The 14,567-nt window shown below is 36.7% G+C and overlaps 1 protein-coding gene across 3 annotated transcripts in view; it reads left to right on the forward strand.

Annotated features, from left to right (window-relative positions):
• Kifap3 (kinesin associated protein 3) overlaps positions 1 to 14,567 on the forward strand; it is a 135,509-nt gene that overhangs the window by 118,231 nt on the left and 2,711 nt on the right. Inside the window, exon 20 of one of the 3 annotated variants that reach the window (XM_047520463.1) lies at positions 12,985 to 13,053. The exons of the other annotated variants lie outside the window; for them this stretch is intronic. Coding sequence (XP_047376419.1) covers positions 12,985 to 13,030 — 46 coding nt within the window. The 3' untranslated portion in view covers positions 13,031 to 13,053. The remainder of the gene's footprint in view (positions 1 to 12,984; positions 13,054 to 14,567) is intronic. 3 annotated transcript variants of the gene reach the window in all.

The following is a 14,567-nucleotide window of genomic DNA, read 5'->3' on the forward strand; positions in this document are numbered from 1 at the left end:
TGTAGCATCATAGTTTGCAAAATGTGGAAAAAAAAAAAAAGACGATAGCTAAAAAGAGAATTAATTAGACTGTCTGGTGGGCTATTCTGCTGTTCATTTGTTTTTGTCTTTCTGCCGCTGTAAGTCCATTCAAATCCAGGTCTTGAGAATCCACAGAAATTTTCCGCACAAAGTAAACATATTACTTGTTTTTTGTTTTTGTGCTCTTAAAACTTTTAAAATTAAAAACCCATAAGCCAGAAGCAGTGGCGTATGCCTGTAATCCCAGTGGCTCAGGAGGCTGAGGCAGGAGGATCACAAGTAACAAGGTCAGCCTCAGTTAACTTGGAGAGAGGCCCTAAGCAACTTGGCGAGACCCTCTCAAAATAAAAAATATAAAGGGCTGGGGATGTGACTCAGTGGTTAAGCACCCCTGGGTTCAGTCCCCAGTACCAAAAAAAGAAAACAAATCTTAAGTGAAAAGACTTTATGTTTTCAGAACAGTCAAGTTTCAAGTGCAGTTTCAAGTAAGATTACTGGAAGGAATAGGAACCAGGCAGGCCGCAGTGCCAAACAGACTTCGTCTTCATTCTAGCTGTATTGTTTGAAATGTCATTTCCTAAACAGTTTCAGATCCACCGGTGATCTAAGATATGTTCATTAATAATGATGATGGCATTTATTAAAATATACTTAGTGCCAAGCAGTGATTTTTAAGAAAACAGAAGCTTATAGCTAAGCAATTAGCCTAGTCCATAAACCTTTATTTTTACCCACCTTTCATTCTCCCTTCTGTTACAATGAAAGAAGTGTCCTTTATTCAAAGTCTAATCAGTCAAAGTATTTTTACCCTGGACCCCATTCGCCCCTCTTGCCTTCTCAAGGACCTCTCTCGTGTCTTTAGTCTTGTTCCCTCTAGTGTGTCATTCCTGTCAGCATGCACACATAACTTGGAATCTCCTAATTTGACTCACGTCACATTCCAACAGCTGCCCATTTCTCACTTCCACACGTGCACAGTTTCTCAAAAGACTTCCATTCACTCCTCATCCCACTTCTCCAGTGTTGTCAAATCACCAGTAGTTTTCGTATTGCCAGGTCCAATGGACTCTTCTCATCTTTACGTCTCACTTGTTTTTGATAGTTATCTAAGCCCTACTTTTTGCAACTCTCTCTTTCAGTTCTTAAAGCACACCATTTTCCAGCTGTCCTTCTATAAGGCCTTTTTCATTCCTTTTCAGTGTTCTTTGCCGGCTGTTTTCTTTTCTGTGGTTAGGCGTTGGTCTCTTCAGGACTTCAGCTCTGTTCTCCAGCCATACCCTACTTTGGGGGCATCCTCTGTTCCAGCTACATCCACCACCTCTGGAATTTCACCCGCTCCCATGGGCTAAATGCTGTCCTAAGTATCCTTCAGCTGAGACACCATTCTTATCCCTCTGCTATTTGAGGTAGCCGACTGAATGAACGTTCCAACTGCTGGGCAAGGGTGTGGCTCATGGTAGAGCACTTGCCTAGCATGAGTGAGACCCTGGAATCAGTCCCCAGTAGTGAGAAAAAAAAAGCGTTATCAAATTGTTAGTTTTCCCCATATAATAAACAGATTCCTTCCCAATCATCCTATCTCAGTAAATGTCGCCACCATCCGCCAAGTTGTTCCTGCCATAAACTTGGGAGCTTCCTCACTTCTTCCCTTTTCCTCATGGTTACTTTCTGTCCACAGTGCAGACCATCTGCAAGTCCCATTTTTTCCTATCTAGGCTGTCTCAGATTTGGTAATTTCATTCCCACCATAGATACCTAGTCCAAGCCACCATCTGTCACCTCAGCCTGGGAACTGTTTGTCCTGCTTCTGCATTCACCCTCCCTCACACTCCTTATCTTGTTTGGTGTTTTCACAGTTGCCATCCTGTTCTTTAAGGTATCAGTGACGTACTTCCCACCTGCCTTCATGGCCTCCCCTGCCCTGTAATCACGTGCAGACTACTTACCATGTTCTGTGCCTGTCCTGCTTTGTTTGACACTGCTTCTCCAGTCTCGCCTTCAGGTGTCCCAATTGCTTACAAATTACACCCATCCCATACTGCTTTCTCTTCCTCCCTTGCCAAGTCTTTCTTACTTTATCACCTTTGTACTTAACTTGAATAATCTTCAGACTTTTTTAAAATAACTTGCTGCTTCTTATGTCTCAAGTCTCCGCTCAAATACTACTACCTTAGAGTCTTTTCCTCACAAAACTTTCAAAGAAACCCCTTTCCCTCCATATACCCTAATGGTTTGTTTCTTTGTTCTCATGTTAATCTTCCTCCCTCCATAAGAATGTAATTTCTAAAAGGACAAGAACCTTGACTATCTTGTTTAAAGTTGTATCCACAATACCTGACATACACTAAACTCTGAGCAGATGTTTGTGTAATAACTGAGTTGTGAAGATTAGAGCCAGTATTCAAACATAGACATGTCTTACTGCATTTTCCATTTGATTTTCAATATAAGCTGTTTTTTTAAAGAATTTATTAAATTACATTTAATCTTTACTATTTCAGTATCATTCTTTCAAGTGTACAATGCAAAGCATGTATTAAATATATATGTATTATATATGCTATGAATAGTATTATATGTTCGCATTTTTACATTGTTGGTAGGAATCTGTGCTTCATGGGACACATTTTAATAATCTAGATCAGGTAGGGGAAAAACCTGTTTTTTAAACTATTTTATTTTAAAATATGAAAATGCTTCCTTCATAATTAAGACCCAGTTAAGGGGTTCTTGGTATACTTGTATTATAATACTAAGTCTCCACTTAGAAGAACTCATCTACACTTAATGGAAGCATAATCTCTATCATAGAAAATTTTATTTCTTCTCTAAAATACTCATATTATCCCAATAGTACAAGTTACAAGTTTAAAAAATCATTAATAGTCCATCTAATTTCACTTAGCATAAAGAAACATCATAGCTTTGCCATAACAAAGGAAGAAATAATGTACTAAAATTCTTATTAGTAATGGCAGTAACTGTCTATTTAGAATTGCAAAATTATTATTTTCCTAGAGTTAAATATTTGAAATACAAATTTTTCATGCAGAAAGATGAGTAGAATATGTTCAGAAGTCACATGATTTCAAATGTAGCCAGTCTCATTGCTGACTTGCTGTAAATATTTTTTCAGTTTTCTTGTACCTGGAGGAATGATGCCTCCTTACTTAAACATCAGTGTGAAGTTCTTTTTAAGAATTTTTAAAGTTGTGTCTTTAGAGAACACTGCTGAAATCAGAGTATTATAAAAACATATTACTCTTTATTGTTAAATAGCATAAATTCTATAGCAAAAAATTCTACCCAATATTTTAAATGAATAGGTTTCCTTGGCCTTGTTTCTTCCCTAATACCAGGTTATGGTTGGTAGTAAATCAGAAGTATAGCATTTATGCTGATGGGTTTTGGTGTTCTTGCTATGATTTCTAAAAGATACTTTTAACTTCTACTTAAAGTTTCTATAATAACAATTGAAATTAACTTTATGGAGCATAAGGTAAAGAATCAACGTAAGAATATGTCCTAACACTTAAGTTTTCCTTTACCCATGACCTTTTTAAGTGACAAGCACTTGAGTGAGAGCAAGGAAAGAAACCATCCCTTTCCTCTTAAGAAGCTTATAGTTCAGGGTTAAGACATATTTTTTTTTATATTTATTCAAGCATTCTACTTATTATCACTTCAACTTTCATTTTTTAAAAAATATCTAGGGAGGGCAGTATTACTAGGCTTAGAAAAAGAATTAACACTAAGTACAGCTTTAGTATTTGGATAGCAAAGGTGTTTTACCTGTCCTACCCACTTTTATGTTATTCCCACACCTGGAGTAAATGTGTGTGTGTCTTCAGTAGAACAAACGTCTTAAATATGTTAGAATTTTGCTTAATTTTTAGAGGAAACAGAATTAACCATATTTAGAAAAGAATGCCATATTTATCTTAGATAATGAAGCCCCTCCCTCTTTTCACTTGGACATTGTTTTTTGGTGTGTCGTCATACATAAATTTACTTCCATTACAGGAGCATATAGACATTTTGTATTTCACAGAAAAACAACAACAATCCAATTAGATAATGTGGTGAATTTTTTTTTTAATTTTATGGCATTTTGAGCTAAGCAGGGCAATACTGACAAAGAATCACATTATCTTTGAAATACAACCTACTAAAGTTATAGGCTACTTAATAAAACATTGTACTCAGATGGCCTAATAATTTATTAGAGTTTAATTACTTCATTATCAACCATAAGCAGTTTGGAAGAATTAGTCCAGAAAACAGCCTGTTGTAGCTTATAATAGAAATATTGCCCCTTTTAAAACATGTCAGTGTCCTAAAATATGTAATGTGAATAATTTTGAGGTTTGGGAGAGCCATTGTATCAAGTTGGTTGTACGTGTTGATTTCTAGGCCTCCCATTTCATGAGCAGAAGGTTCACGGAGTAGAAACTGACTCTTTGTTTTAGGTAGGTGGGTAGGTGCATACATACATGTACACACACACATGCGTGTCTGGGGAAGGGGCACTGTTGGCCAACACCAGGTAGGCACTACAGTCACTTTAAACAGAACCAGTTTTTTCCTTGCCCTGTACACCTGAAATAGCTGCTCTAGGTAGACTTCTACACTGATTTGGAATACTGCCTAAGACCCAGATCCTCCCCATGTGTGGTACACCCCCGTCACCCCAAAGAACTGTCAGAGTTGCACAGCTTGCTTATGAGTTCCAGATTGTCAGGTTGGCACAACCCCCAAGACAGTGAACCTCACACAATGAACATACTCCACCCTAAATATTCTCATAGCCTATGTACTTCTCTAAGAGGAAGCAGTGCTACCAGTACACCTGGGTACAGGAATGTGTGCATTGTGGGAAATGCCACTTTGTGAGAGATAACTGAAAACCTTACCCTTAACTTACTACTTTAAAAATAAATTCACAGAATATAGAATAAGATGAAAAAGCACATAAACAGCACTCCCTATTGTTTTATCCCACTAAGGTGTTGTATTGTTTGCATTAATCATGACATAGAATCTGAAGGGTTTTGACCAAATAACTTTATTTATACAAGCAGTCCAGTCTTACTATGATAAAAGAAAGGTATGATTGGCCATGGCATGATTTTAGTGCAATGGTAATTAGTATGCCTATGTGTAGGCATAAATCTCTATGACTTATGTAAGAGCCTTGTAAAGACAAACAGGAAGTGTGTGTAAGAAGCATGCCAAGTATGCTGGAGTGTCTAACTGTCTGGACTGTGTGGCAGGAACTAGAATCTCCTCAACATTTTTAAGGAAGACTCCATCATTTTCATATGTCTAACAACACTAACACCAAATATATACTCTAAGAGCATACTAATCTTGGAAGACACTTGGAAATATGAAAAGTTCAATGTATAGAGATACTAAAAGTGATAGCCATTATTTTACAAAGATTGAAACCGTGACAAAGTTGCAGATATGGATAGTAACAAATAGTATCAGCAGAGACAGAGTCCCAACCAGACCCTTGTTTCAAAGTCATTGTGCCCCACCAACTGATGAAATTCAGGAGTGTATTATTAAGTTAATTTTCAAATTAATTTTGCTGCCTTTAAGAAATGTAATTGCCCATTCTTAAATTAAGGGAAAACTACCCACACATCAATGATAAGAAAAAAAAAATAGTATAGTGTTTCCTTATGCTCTTTAAAAATAATTTTAAGATATGGTAATAGGATATGAGTAAAAAAACTTGTTAGAATCATATACTTCCACATTCTAAGTCTGCACCAAATTTGCTTCACACCAACAGTGTATGCCCAAAGGGTGGTTAGCCCTCTTTGAAGATGATAGAGCAACACCTTAAGTCATCATCAGAAGACTTGTGATTAAACAGTCTATTATTAGCCTTAGCCTTAAGTCTAAATACAGTATACATTTCCTTATTTTTTAATAAGTACATAATGTAACAGTTAAATATATTCTTAAGGAAATAGAAAGCTTATGAGACTAATGTGGAGATTTACTTTAGTACCTACTCTAGTACTAAATACACTGCTAATATGTTACACTATATTCTGAGATCCTAAAGGCTCTAGAGGACGCTAAATATTTGAAACATTTATCTGACATATATTTATTATGGAATTACTAAATTAGTGATTGGAAAGTAAACAAATAACCTCTGTCAACATTGATCTTTAAAAGTATCCTAATAAGACAAGGAAATGCTTTTTTGTATATTTGTAATTATAAACTTATTTAGAATCAAAATTTTAAATTTTCATGCCTAGCTATTTTAAAATATGCGTTTTGGGCTGGGGAGATAGCTCAGTTGGTAGAGTGCTTGCCTCGCAAGCACAATGCCCTGAGTTCAATCCCCAGCACCACAAAAAAAATAAATAAAAATATGCATTTTAATGTGTTTAAATAGAACTAGGGATGTAACTCAGTGGTAGACCACTTTCTGGCATGCACAAAGCCCTGGGTTTTGATCCCCCACACCAAAAGTAAATAAATAAATAAATAAATAAATAAATAAATAAGTTCAGTTTCTGTTATCCATAATTTTGCCCTTGATTTTGGAAAAATATTCATCAACCTCTGCTTGATTTTTATCTGCCAAACAGTGTGCCTGTTAGGTAGCCAAAAAATAAAAGCAAATGAATGGACTAAAAATAAATAAATAAAAATAAATGGGAAACTTTAATATTAAGCATATTAAATTTGATAAGATTTCTGAGTTAGTTTTTTTTTTTTTTTTTTTTTTAGACAAACACCTATCTCCAATGTAAGGTAGTAAAATAACTTTGGAGACATGAGTATTAACAAAAAATTAACACTAATTTTTTATTTAAGAAAGAATGGTATTATGTCATTAGGGCTGGCATGCATGTTAAATGGCCAAAGTGCCTGCTTGATTTTGTTCACATGTCCTATTTCTGTTTTATAAAGAAAAAAGGAAAATTGATACAGCCCTTTTTGTATAATACTTAGGATAATTTTAGATTCTATTCAATTTTTTGAACTTGTTCACTCCAATAGAGCATTATGACTGAGAGTTGGGTTGGTGCTTAAATCACAGTAACTAAAGGTCATTACTCACATTTTAACCAGTTAGTCCAGCTAAAGAGTTTTTAGTACTAGCATTAACTTTTGAATTATGTTTGAGGTATTCGACTTTACAGCATGTTTAGTTTCTTTTCATTTCTTATTAGTATTTTTCAGTGCTTAATAGTCTCCTGCCCCTACCTCCAGCAAGAACTCTCCTTTCTGTTCAACATCAGAAACATTTTCCTTTTTGGCTTATGCTTGCTAGCTCCCCAAGCAGTATAAGCAAATTGGAAAGTTCAGCTGTCATTCTTGGAAGGTCATAGATCACACTAGCAGTCTGAGTAATCCAAGAGGTTTTAAGTATCATAGCATTTAGTTTAAAGTGAAATTTGCTCTGACAGGGCTGGCAGACCAATAGGAAAAAGAAATATTTGTGCTTGCAGAAGTGCATATGTAGAGACCAAGAGTATAACTGATGGCTGGAAGTGATTTCAGTCTAAAAAAACAAATCATTAAGAGAGTGCATAGGGGTAAAATACACAGTTCATATTTTAAAGAGTCTCAAAATGAACCAGCAACTAAGGTTAGCATTACATAGTAATTAGTTGTGGTGTTCAGGATTTAACTCACTCAGTCCCAGGCAGTATGGTCAAACTCTCACTGAGAAACCCTGCTCCTAACTCGATGTTCTCTACTGTAAGCCTACAGCAGTCATCCTTGTACCTTAGAAAACCAAGGTATTATGACAGATTATATAAATGTTGAACCAGGAACAGACAGTTATTTAAAAGAGGTGCTAATGACTCAGTTTATTGACCCAGAGGTTATTTGAGCCTCTTGGGTAAGTTCTTTTAACATTTGGTGGCATGAAGTGAAGCAGTGTCTGAATGAGAACTGCCAGTTTCAAGAAGTTCTTGTACCTAATTGAAGAAGTGTAAGTTAAAAATTAGAGATGTAAGAAATTAGAGTGTAAGTTAAAAACTAGAGATTGGTATAGAGAGCCTAAGACCATTATAGGTCTAAATAAATATTCACTTCAGCTTCATAGTCATATCTGACGACTTCCATTGGTCACCTATTAAGAGTGTTGCTTCTATTAATAGCTACAGATAAGGACAAATAAAGTGTCGTCTAGTAGTTCCAATTACTTCTTTCAAGTCATTGTTTTCTTCAAGAGAGCCAATGTTGAGTCATAAGAATACAAGGCTTGTAATTTTTTTCCTTGAATGTGCAGAGCAGATAAATAAGAAAAAAAAGAAAAGATTTCCAGCAAGATGGCAGACTGAGCTCCTACATAGATAGATAGAAATGGTGGACGAGATGTAACCAACAGTTGTAATACGTGACCAAGTTCCCAAGAAAGATGGGGGAACCTCCAGTACCAAAAAATAAAATAACCATCCACCAGAGTATTGAAGTAGGTATAGGTTATGTGGTACTGGAAGATATAAATGAATCCTGTATAAAGCCTGAAACTTCAGAGGGCTGTTTTTCTTACCAATTGAAAGAAGACTAGATGATTTTAATTCACCAGCCCAGAGAAGGGGTCAAAATTTACATCCCAGGCTTTCAGTAGGGAGGACAATCACCCCTGAGAAGAGAAAGCCTGAGCTATCTCCATGCACATGAGTAAATTCTGAATCCATCCTGTGCATCTAGTTCAGGAATCCCCAAGTTAAGAAATTAACGGGTTGGTCAGTCTGACTGTCCCTGGTACATTATAAACAAATGCTGTGAAAGTCCCTGTAGAAATAAATATTCCACAGCTCAAGGGCCAACAGACAGGAAACGAAGACAAAAACTGAAATTGACCACACAATAAGAAACTTGCAAAGCACCTGAAGAAAGGACCATTTTGAAGGAGAATCATCAGACACAGAGCATTAGGGAACCCAAGAGCTAAGAATCTCGAGGCAGGTGCAGTGGTGCATGAGTGTGATCGAAGCTACTCAGGAGGCTGAAGCAGGAGGGTTGGGAGCTCAGGGCCAGCCCCGGCAACCTAGTGATACGCTGTGTCAAAATAAGAAATAAAAAGGTTCAATGGTAGAGCACCCCTAGGTTCTGTCCAAAAAAAGAAGAGGAGTCTCCTTGGGACTATAAAATGTACTATTTAAGATACCACCTATGACATTTCTCCCCATTAAGAAATAATCATTAAAATAGTCTCTAGATGAGCAAACAGATTAAGGTATATAAGAAGAGGTATAAATTGAGATTTAAAAAGAGAGAAATGGAATTTCTTTACCATTTGGAATAAATTAGTAACTATTTTACATATGCTCCCTAAATGATGAGTACAAATTAGTTTTTTTTCTGGAGTATTCAGCATAGTAACTAAATTGAAAGGATCTGTCCCCAAGGTGGTTCTTTTTTCCCTTAGAACTGATTGACAGATGTCTTTTTTAAAAAAATTTTAATAAACTCCAGGTGAGTATTTTAGATACAGCTTCCTACCATTCATATAATTTGCCCTTGATTTTTGGAAAATTATTAATTTGACTTCACTAAAAATTTGATTCTTCGACATGATTTAGTATTCAGTTTTATTACAATGAAAAAAAGTTTATGATTAAACATGAAAAACTAAGAATAAAAATTAAAAGGAAAGTGACAGCTAAACTTGATCTATATTAGTAAAACTCATTTAAAAGGCTCATTAACTGTGCTCTTTGATTTTATTTTCTCAATAATTCTTTGGTTCAAATTCAAAGTTATAAATAATACCTTTGAGCAACCCAAAATATATATACACTTATTACAGGTAAATTTATAGAAACAAGATAAGAGGCCATTTGCATAAGTTCAATGAAGATTTTGGAAGATATGCTATGATATTAGTACTTTAATATGCATTTACATTGTTTTTCAGTGTCTTAGACAATTGACATCTTTTCTTCTATTTTCCTAGGCCCCCACTTCCACAAAATTTTTTTGCATATAGGTATTCTTATCTAAGTTATTTCACATTAATAAAGTGAAGATATTGATTATCTAAGGAATCAATGGAAACCACATTGTGGCAATGTTAAATATACAGAGAAGTTTCAATTTCCTAAGCCTTGTTTTAAAACTGGAAATACATTGTGGGTACTCAGTGGTAATACAAGCTCTCCATCTAGTGGTTATTCTGTAAATTACATGCACTTAGGTCTCAATCATCACTATAGGAATGTCAGGTATTATTCCATAGGCATTGTCTTATTTGACCTATGCTTGTGCTCTGCTTACTACAAGAACTTCAGAAAGAAAATGTTTTTCTTCCTGTTAAACAGAGTCTAGCTTCTGTCGGATTTTAAAAAAATTGTTTCTGCACATGGCTTTTTTAAAAAATATTTTTAGGGCTGGGGAGATAGCTCAGTCGGTAGAGTGTTTGCCTTGCAAGCACAAGGCCCTGGGTTCGATCCCCAACACCGCAAAAAAATAAATAAAAATAAATTTTTAGTTGTAGGTGGACACAATACCCTTCTTTTATTTATTTACTTACTTACTTACTGTGGTACTGAGGATTGAACCCAGTGCCTCACGTGCTCGGCAAGTGCTCCACCACTGAGCCACAACCCCAGCCCTATCAGATTTTATCTACATGGAATACTACAGTCTCTTAGTTATTTGATGAAGGATTTTCCTGTACTAAAGAGGCAAAAATTGTCTCATTCCAGTTATCTATAACCTTGAAAAGCTTCACTTAGTTTTGAAATTTCTCCCCTTCATTCTTAGTTTCCAACTACTAAAAACCAATTTAAACAAAAAATTACATTCTTTATTGTGAAATGCAGCATATTTGATCACTGTTTTTCTACCAGTGCCTCTCTCTAGGTTCTCAGTACTTCACATTTGAACTTCCAGAATAGTGTCCTAAATATTTTCCAGGCTTTTGACTCCCAAGCTCCTTTCCTACCACAGATAAATTTCTGAAGCACAGAATTACTTTGTTCTCTTTCTTGAAAACCATCAGCAACTCTTGGAAAGCATGTAGTTCTTGGCACAGTTTGTGTAGAGTTTCATCGTCTAGTCCTTGGCTCCCTTCCTATCTTGCTTTCCTGTCCCTTGCTTTCCTCCTGAGCCTAAGACCTTACTATCACTTGTGGTTTGCTGTTATTTGCCCCATTCTCTTTCTTGCTCAGGCTGCTACTCCATCAGAATTCTCTCTTCACCTGTGAGATCCCACCTGTCCTCACACTTACCTGGCCTGCATTCAAACACTTGTCGAATGGCTGCTCCCTGTCAGATTCCATGCCAGATGCTGGGGAGATGCCAATGAACAAGATGGATTGTGCACTTGGTGGGCTTATGTTCTGTAGGAGAAGGGCTATAAGCAAAATGTGGTAACAGGTGTGTTCAAATCAAGCTGTCTTCCCTGAAGGCACTCTAGCCTCCCAGATTATTCTACGGCAGTTTGTTTATGTCTCTGGCATACTCACATTATACTAAATATCTGGCCTTACTCTTTGTCTGCATATACCAGCAAGGGCAACATCATATTATTGTGAGAATATTTGCTATGTGTTCACTGCCTCCAAAGCTTATAGGCAGGGACCATGTCTTACTATTGCCTTACGAGAGCACAAGCACCACTGAACAGATTCTAGGAATTCAATAACTATACTCTGGATGGACAGATGGATGTACAAAGAATCACAGTTGCATAGACCTAAATTTCCCATGACAAATTTCATGTAAGCTAAAATTAGTCTAATGATCTACTTATATCTACTTAAGAATATAAACATACTAATTTAGATTCTGTGTTCAATATATTAATTAATAAAAACAATGAAGAGTTCCAGAAAACTATTAACAAATCATTTCATACAATTCTATAAACTCCAGGGAAGTTTTGTCTCATGAAGCCAGCTCATATTAAGTCCTTTCAGTTGACAATCCCAAATTCCAGCCAGGCACAGTGGTGCATGTCTATAATCCCAGTGGCTTAGGAGGCTGAGACAGGAGGATGGCAAGTTCAAGGCCAGCCTTAGCAACTTAGCAAGGCACTAAGCAACTTGGTGAGACCCTGTCTCAAAAGGGGGAGTAGTTCTCTTGGTGAGACCCTGTCTCAAAAGGGGGAGTAGTTCTGGGGGAATGTAGCTCAATGGTAAGTCACCCCTGGGTTAAATCTCCAGTGCCAAATATATATATATATATAAATATATATATATATATAAATGCTAAAATAAATTCAACCCTTAATTCTTTATGAATCAATCACAAAGAATGGGTATTAAGTAAGAATCACTATCCCCTATTTGTAAATATATTGTCCTAAAGGATATTATCTTGGGAAGAATAGAATCCCTAAAGACAGAGGTAAACTAAAAAGATGAAATTCAGTATAGTAGTTATAAGAGACATGATGGTGTGTGTGTGTACGCACATACATATAATTATACCTGTACCTATACACTCAGTCTTAGCCAACTTGATGATAATTAATGACTCCTGACAATTTTTAAGAGCAGTACGGTTTTGATCTACATTTATAGAGGGTCAGAGATAGGCTCTCATATTCTGTGCCGATTTTAGACTACATCATAAGTACGGTGTTAATTTCGATTCCACTTTAGGGTAAACACTAGAAAACCAAAGTGATTGTAGAGTGCAAATTAGGTGGTAATGATATGAGACCACGTTGTGAGGACCGAGTGAGCGAGGCTGTGAGGCAGTCACGTCCAAGAAGAATCAGACTCCTCGCATGGCCCAGAGGGCACTTCTAGGACTGCTATGAGTGTAAAAAGAACTCACCAACAGTGTGGCATGTCCATTAGAGAGGATCTTTTCTCTCATTTTTTTATAGCATCCACGAATAAATTTATTACTTGCTTTGTATTTCTATTGCTGACTTAGGAATTTTAAAGAAGAGAATGAGTTGTGTTGCTTTTATCTAATTTAATAAAATAATGATGATACTTTTCACTTACGCAGCACTTTTCATCCAAGGATTTCAAAGTGCTTTACAAATATGCACTAATTAAGCCTCACAAACAGCCAGAGGTAGGTGATTTTCTTGCTTTCTACAGGAATGTTGACTCGGGCAGTGGCCAGAGCCCGAGAGCCCGGGTCCCTCCCTGGCTGCATTCTGTGGAGCGTGCTGCATGTGAAGCATCACTTGTCTTTCCCAGACTCCTTTTGCCCCCTCTGAATCACCTTAGGGTTAGAATCCTAATGAATGTTGTTACGAATGTGCCTCAAGTTCAGTCTTTGCTTGCTGTGTCCATTAGATTTCTAAATTCATAAAACAAGCTCTAGATATGGTTTCATATTTGTTGTTGGATTTTAAGTATAATTTTTCACTTGAAGGAAATTTTCATTTTTCCTTCTAGGTAATCAAAAACCATCATCCAGGTTGATTTTTTTTTTTTTTTTTTTTTTTTGGTCTTACCATTCTTAGTTGCCTTTCACAACAAACCATGACCATTTTCTTTGGACTAAAATTGGGTATTTTCAAGAAAAGATACTGCATTTTGGTAATTCAAAGTTCCAGTAAAGGCGAAATGATACAAAATAAGAAAAAGTCATATAGTGGGTACATATGCTAACGTAGAAGGCCATGCAGCTTTTCTGTGGAAAAGCAGAAGGAAGAGACGGTTCCGTGCAGATGCCGAGTGGGACGGGTGAGAGCCTGCAGAGCCAAGGGTAACTCCTGCTCGCTGTGGAGAGTGGTCACACAGGGAAGGGCTGGTGCGCCTCCCTTGGTCCCCAGTCCCCAGTGACCCCAGTGAGCATGCTCGCTAGAGCCAATGGTGCTGCTTCCGCCCGTGGCTGCTGCCCTTCCAGGGGAACTTGCTCGAGGAGTCCGCCCGCTTCTGTTTAAAGGAAAACCACCATTAGCTCTTGGTTTTGAACCAGACTCAACATCAGCGAGGCTGCATCCTTATCCCAAGGAAGAAAGTAAGCATCCACACATTCCAGAAGAGTCTGTTTTTGCTTTAGCATTTAGAAGTCTCCACACTATATTAGGAAGATCCAAGTAAGAGATTAAAGAAGCAAACTTGTTTCAGAGTGAATTTAATTTAAAAGATATTAATTTGCAGAGATAATTGATCTTTCATAAATGCAAAAGGACCTACAACCTCTGTCCAAGTACCCTCCAAACTGGTCATAACGTTTTAGATATTCTTTAAGCAGCAAATTCATCTGTGATAGAATGATGGATAATTCTTAAAAACTTGGGCCTGTTTTAAATTTTGACCCTTGAAATTCTTCCACAAATGATACAGAAGAAGCTAAAAAGGTTAACCTGACCCCATGCTTTGTAACACACACAGATATCTCTGGGTAGGCTGTTTGCCACAGTAGCTTGAAGACTAGACTTCAGGAACTGAGACGCACAGGGTCAGGCTCAGACTCATCAGTACTCATGGGCCAGTCTTGCTTTCACTGACTTGAGAGTGCACAAATTTGTCAGTAATGCAACTAACATACTCAAAAAGAAAGAAAAAACAGAATAACCATTTTTTAATTCACAATGAAAAGAATAGGCCATTGGACAGATCAGGTAATGTGTA

This window comes from Sciurus carolinensis, chromosome 12, assembly GCF_902686445.1.
Source record: "Sciurus carolinensis chromosome 12, mSciCar1.2, whole genome shotgun sequence".
Lineage (NCBI taxonomy): Eukaryota > Metazoa > Chordata > Mammalia > Rodentia > Sciuridae > Sciurus > Sciurus carolinensis.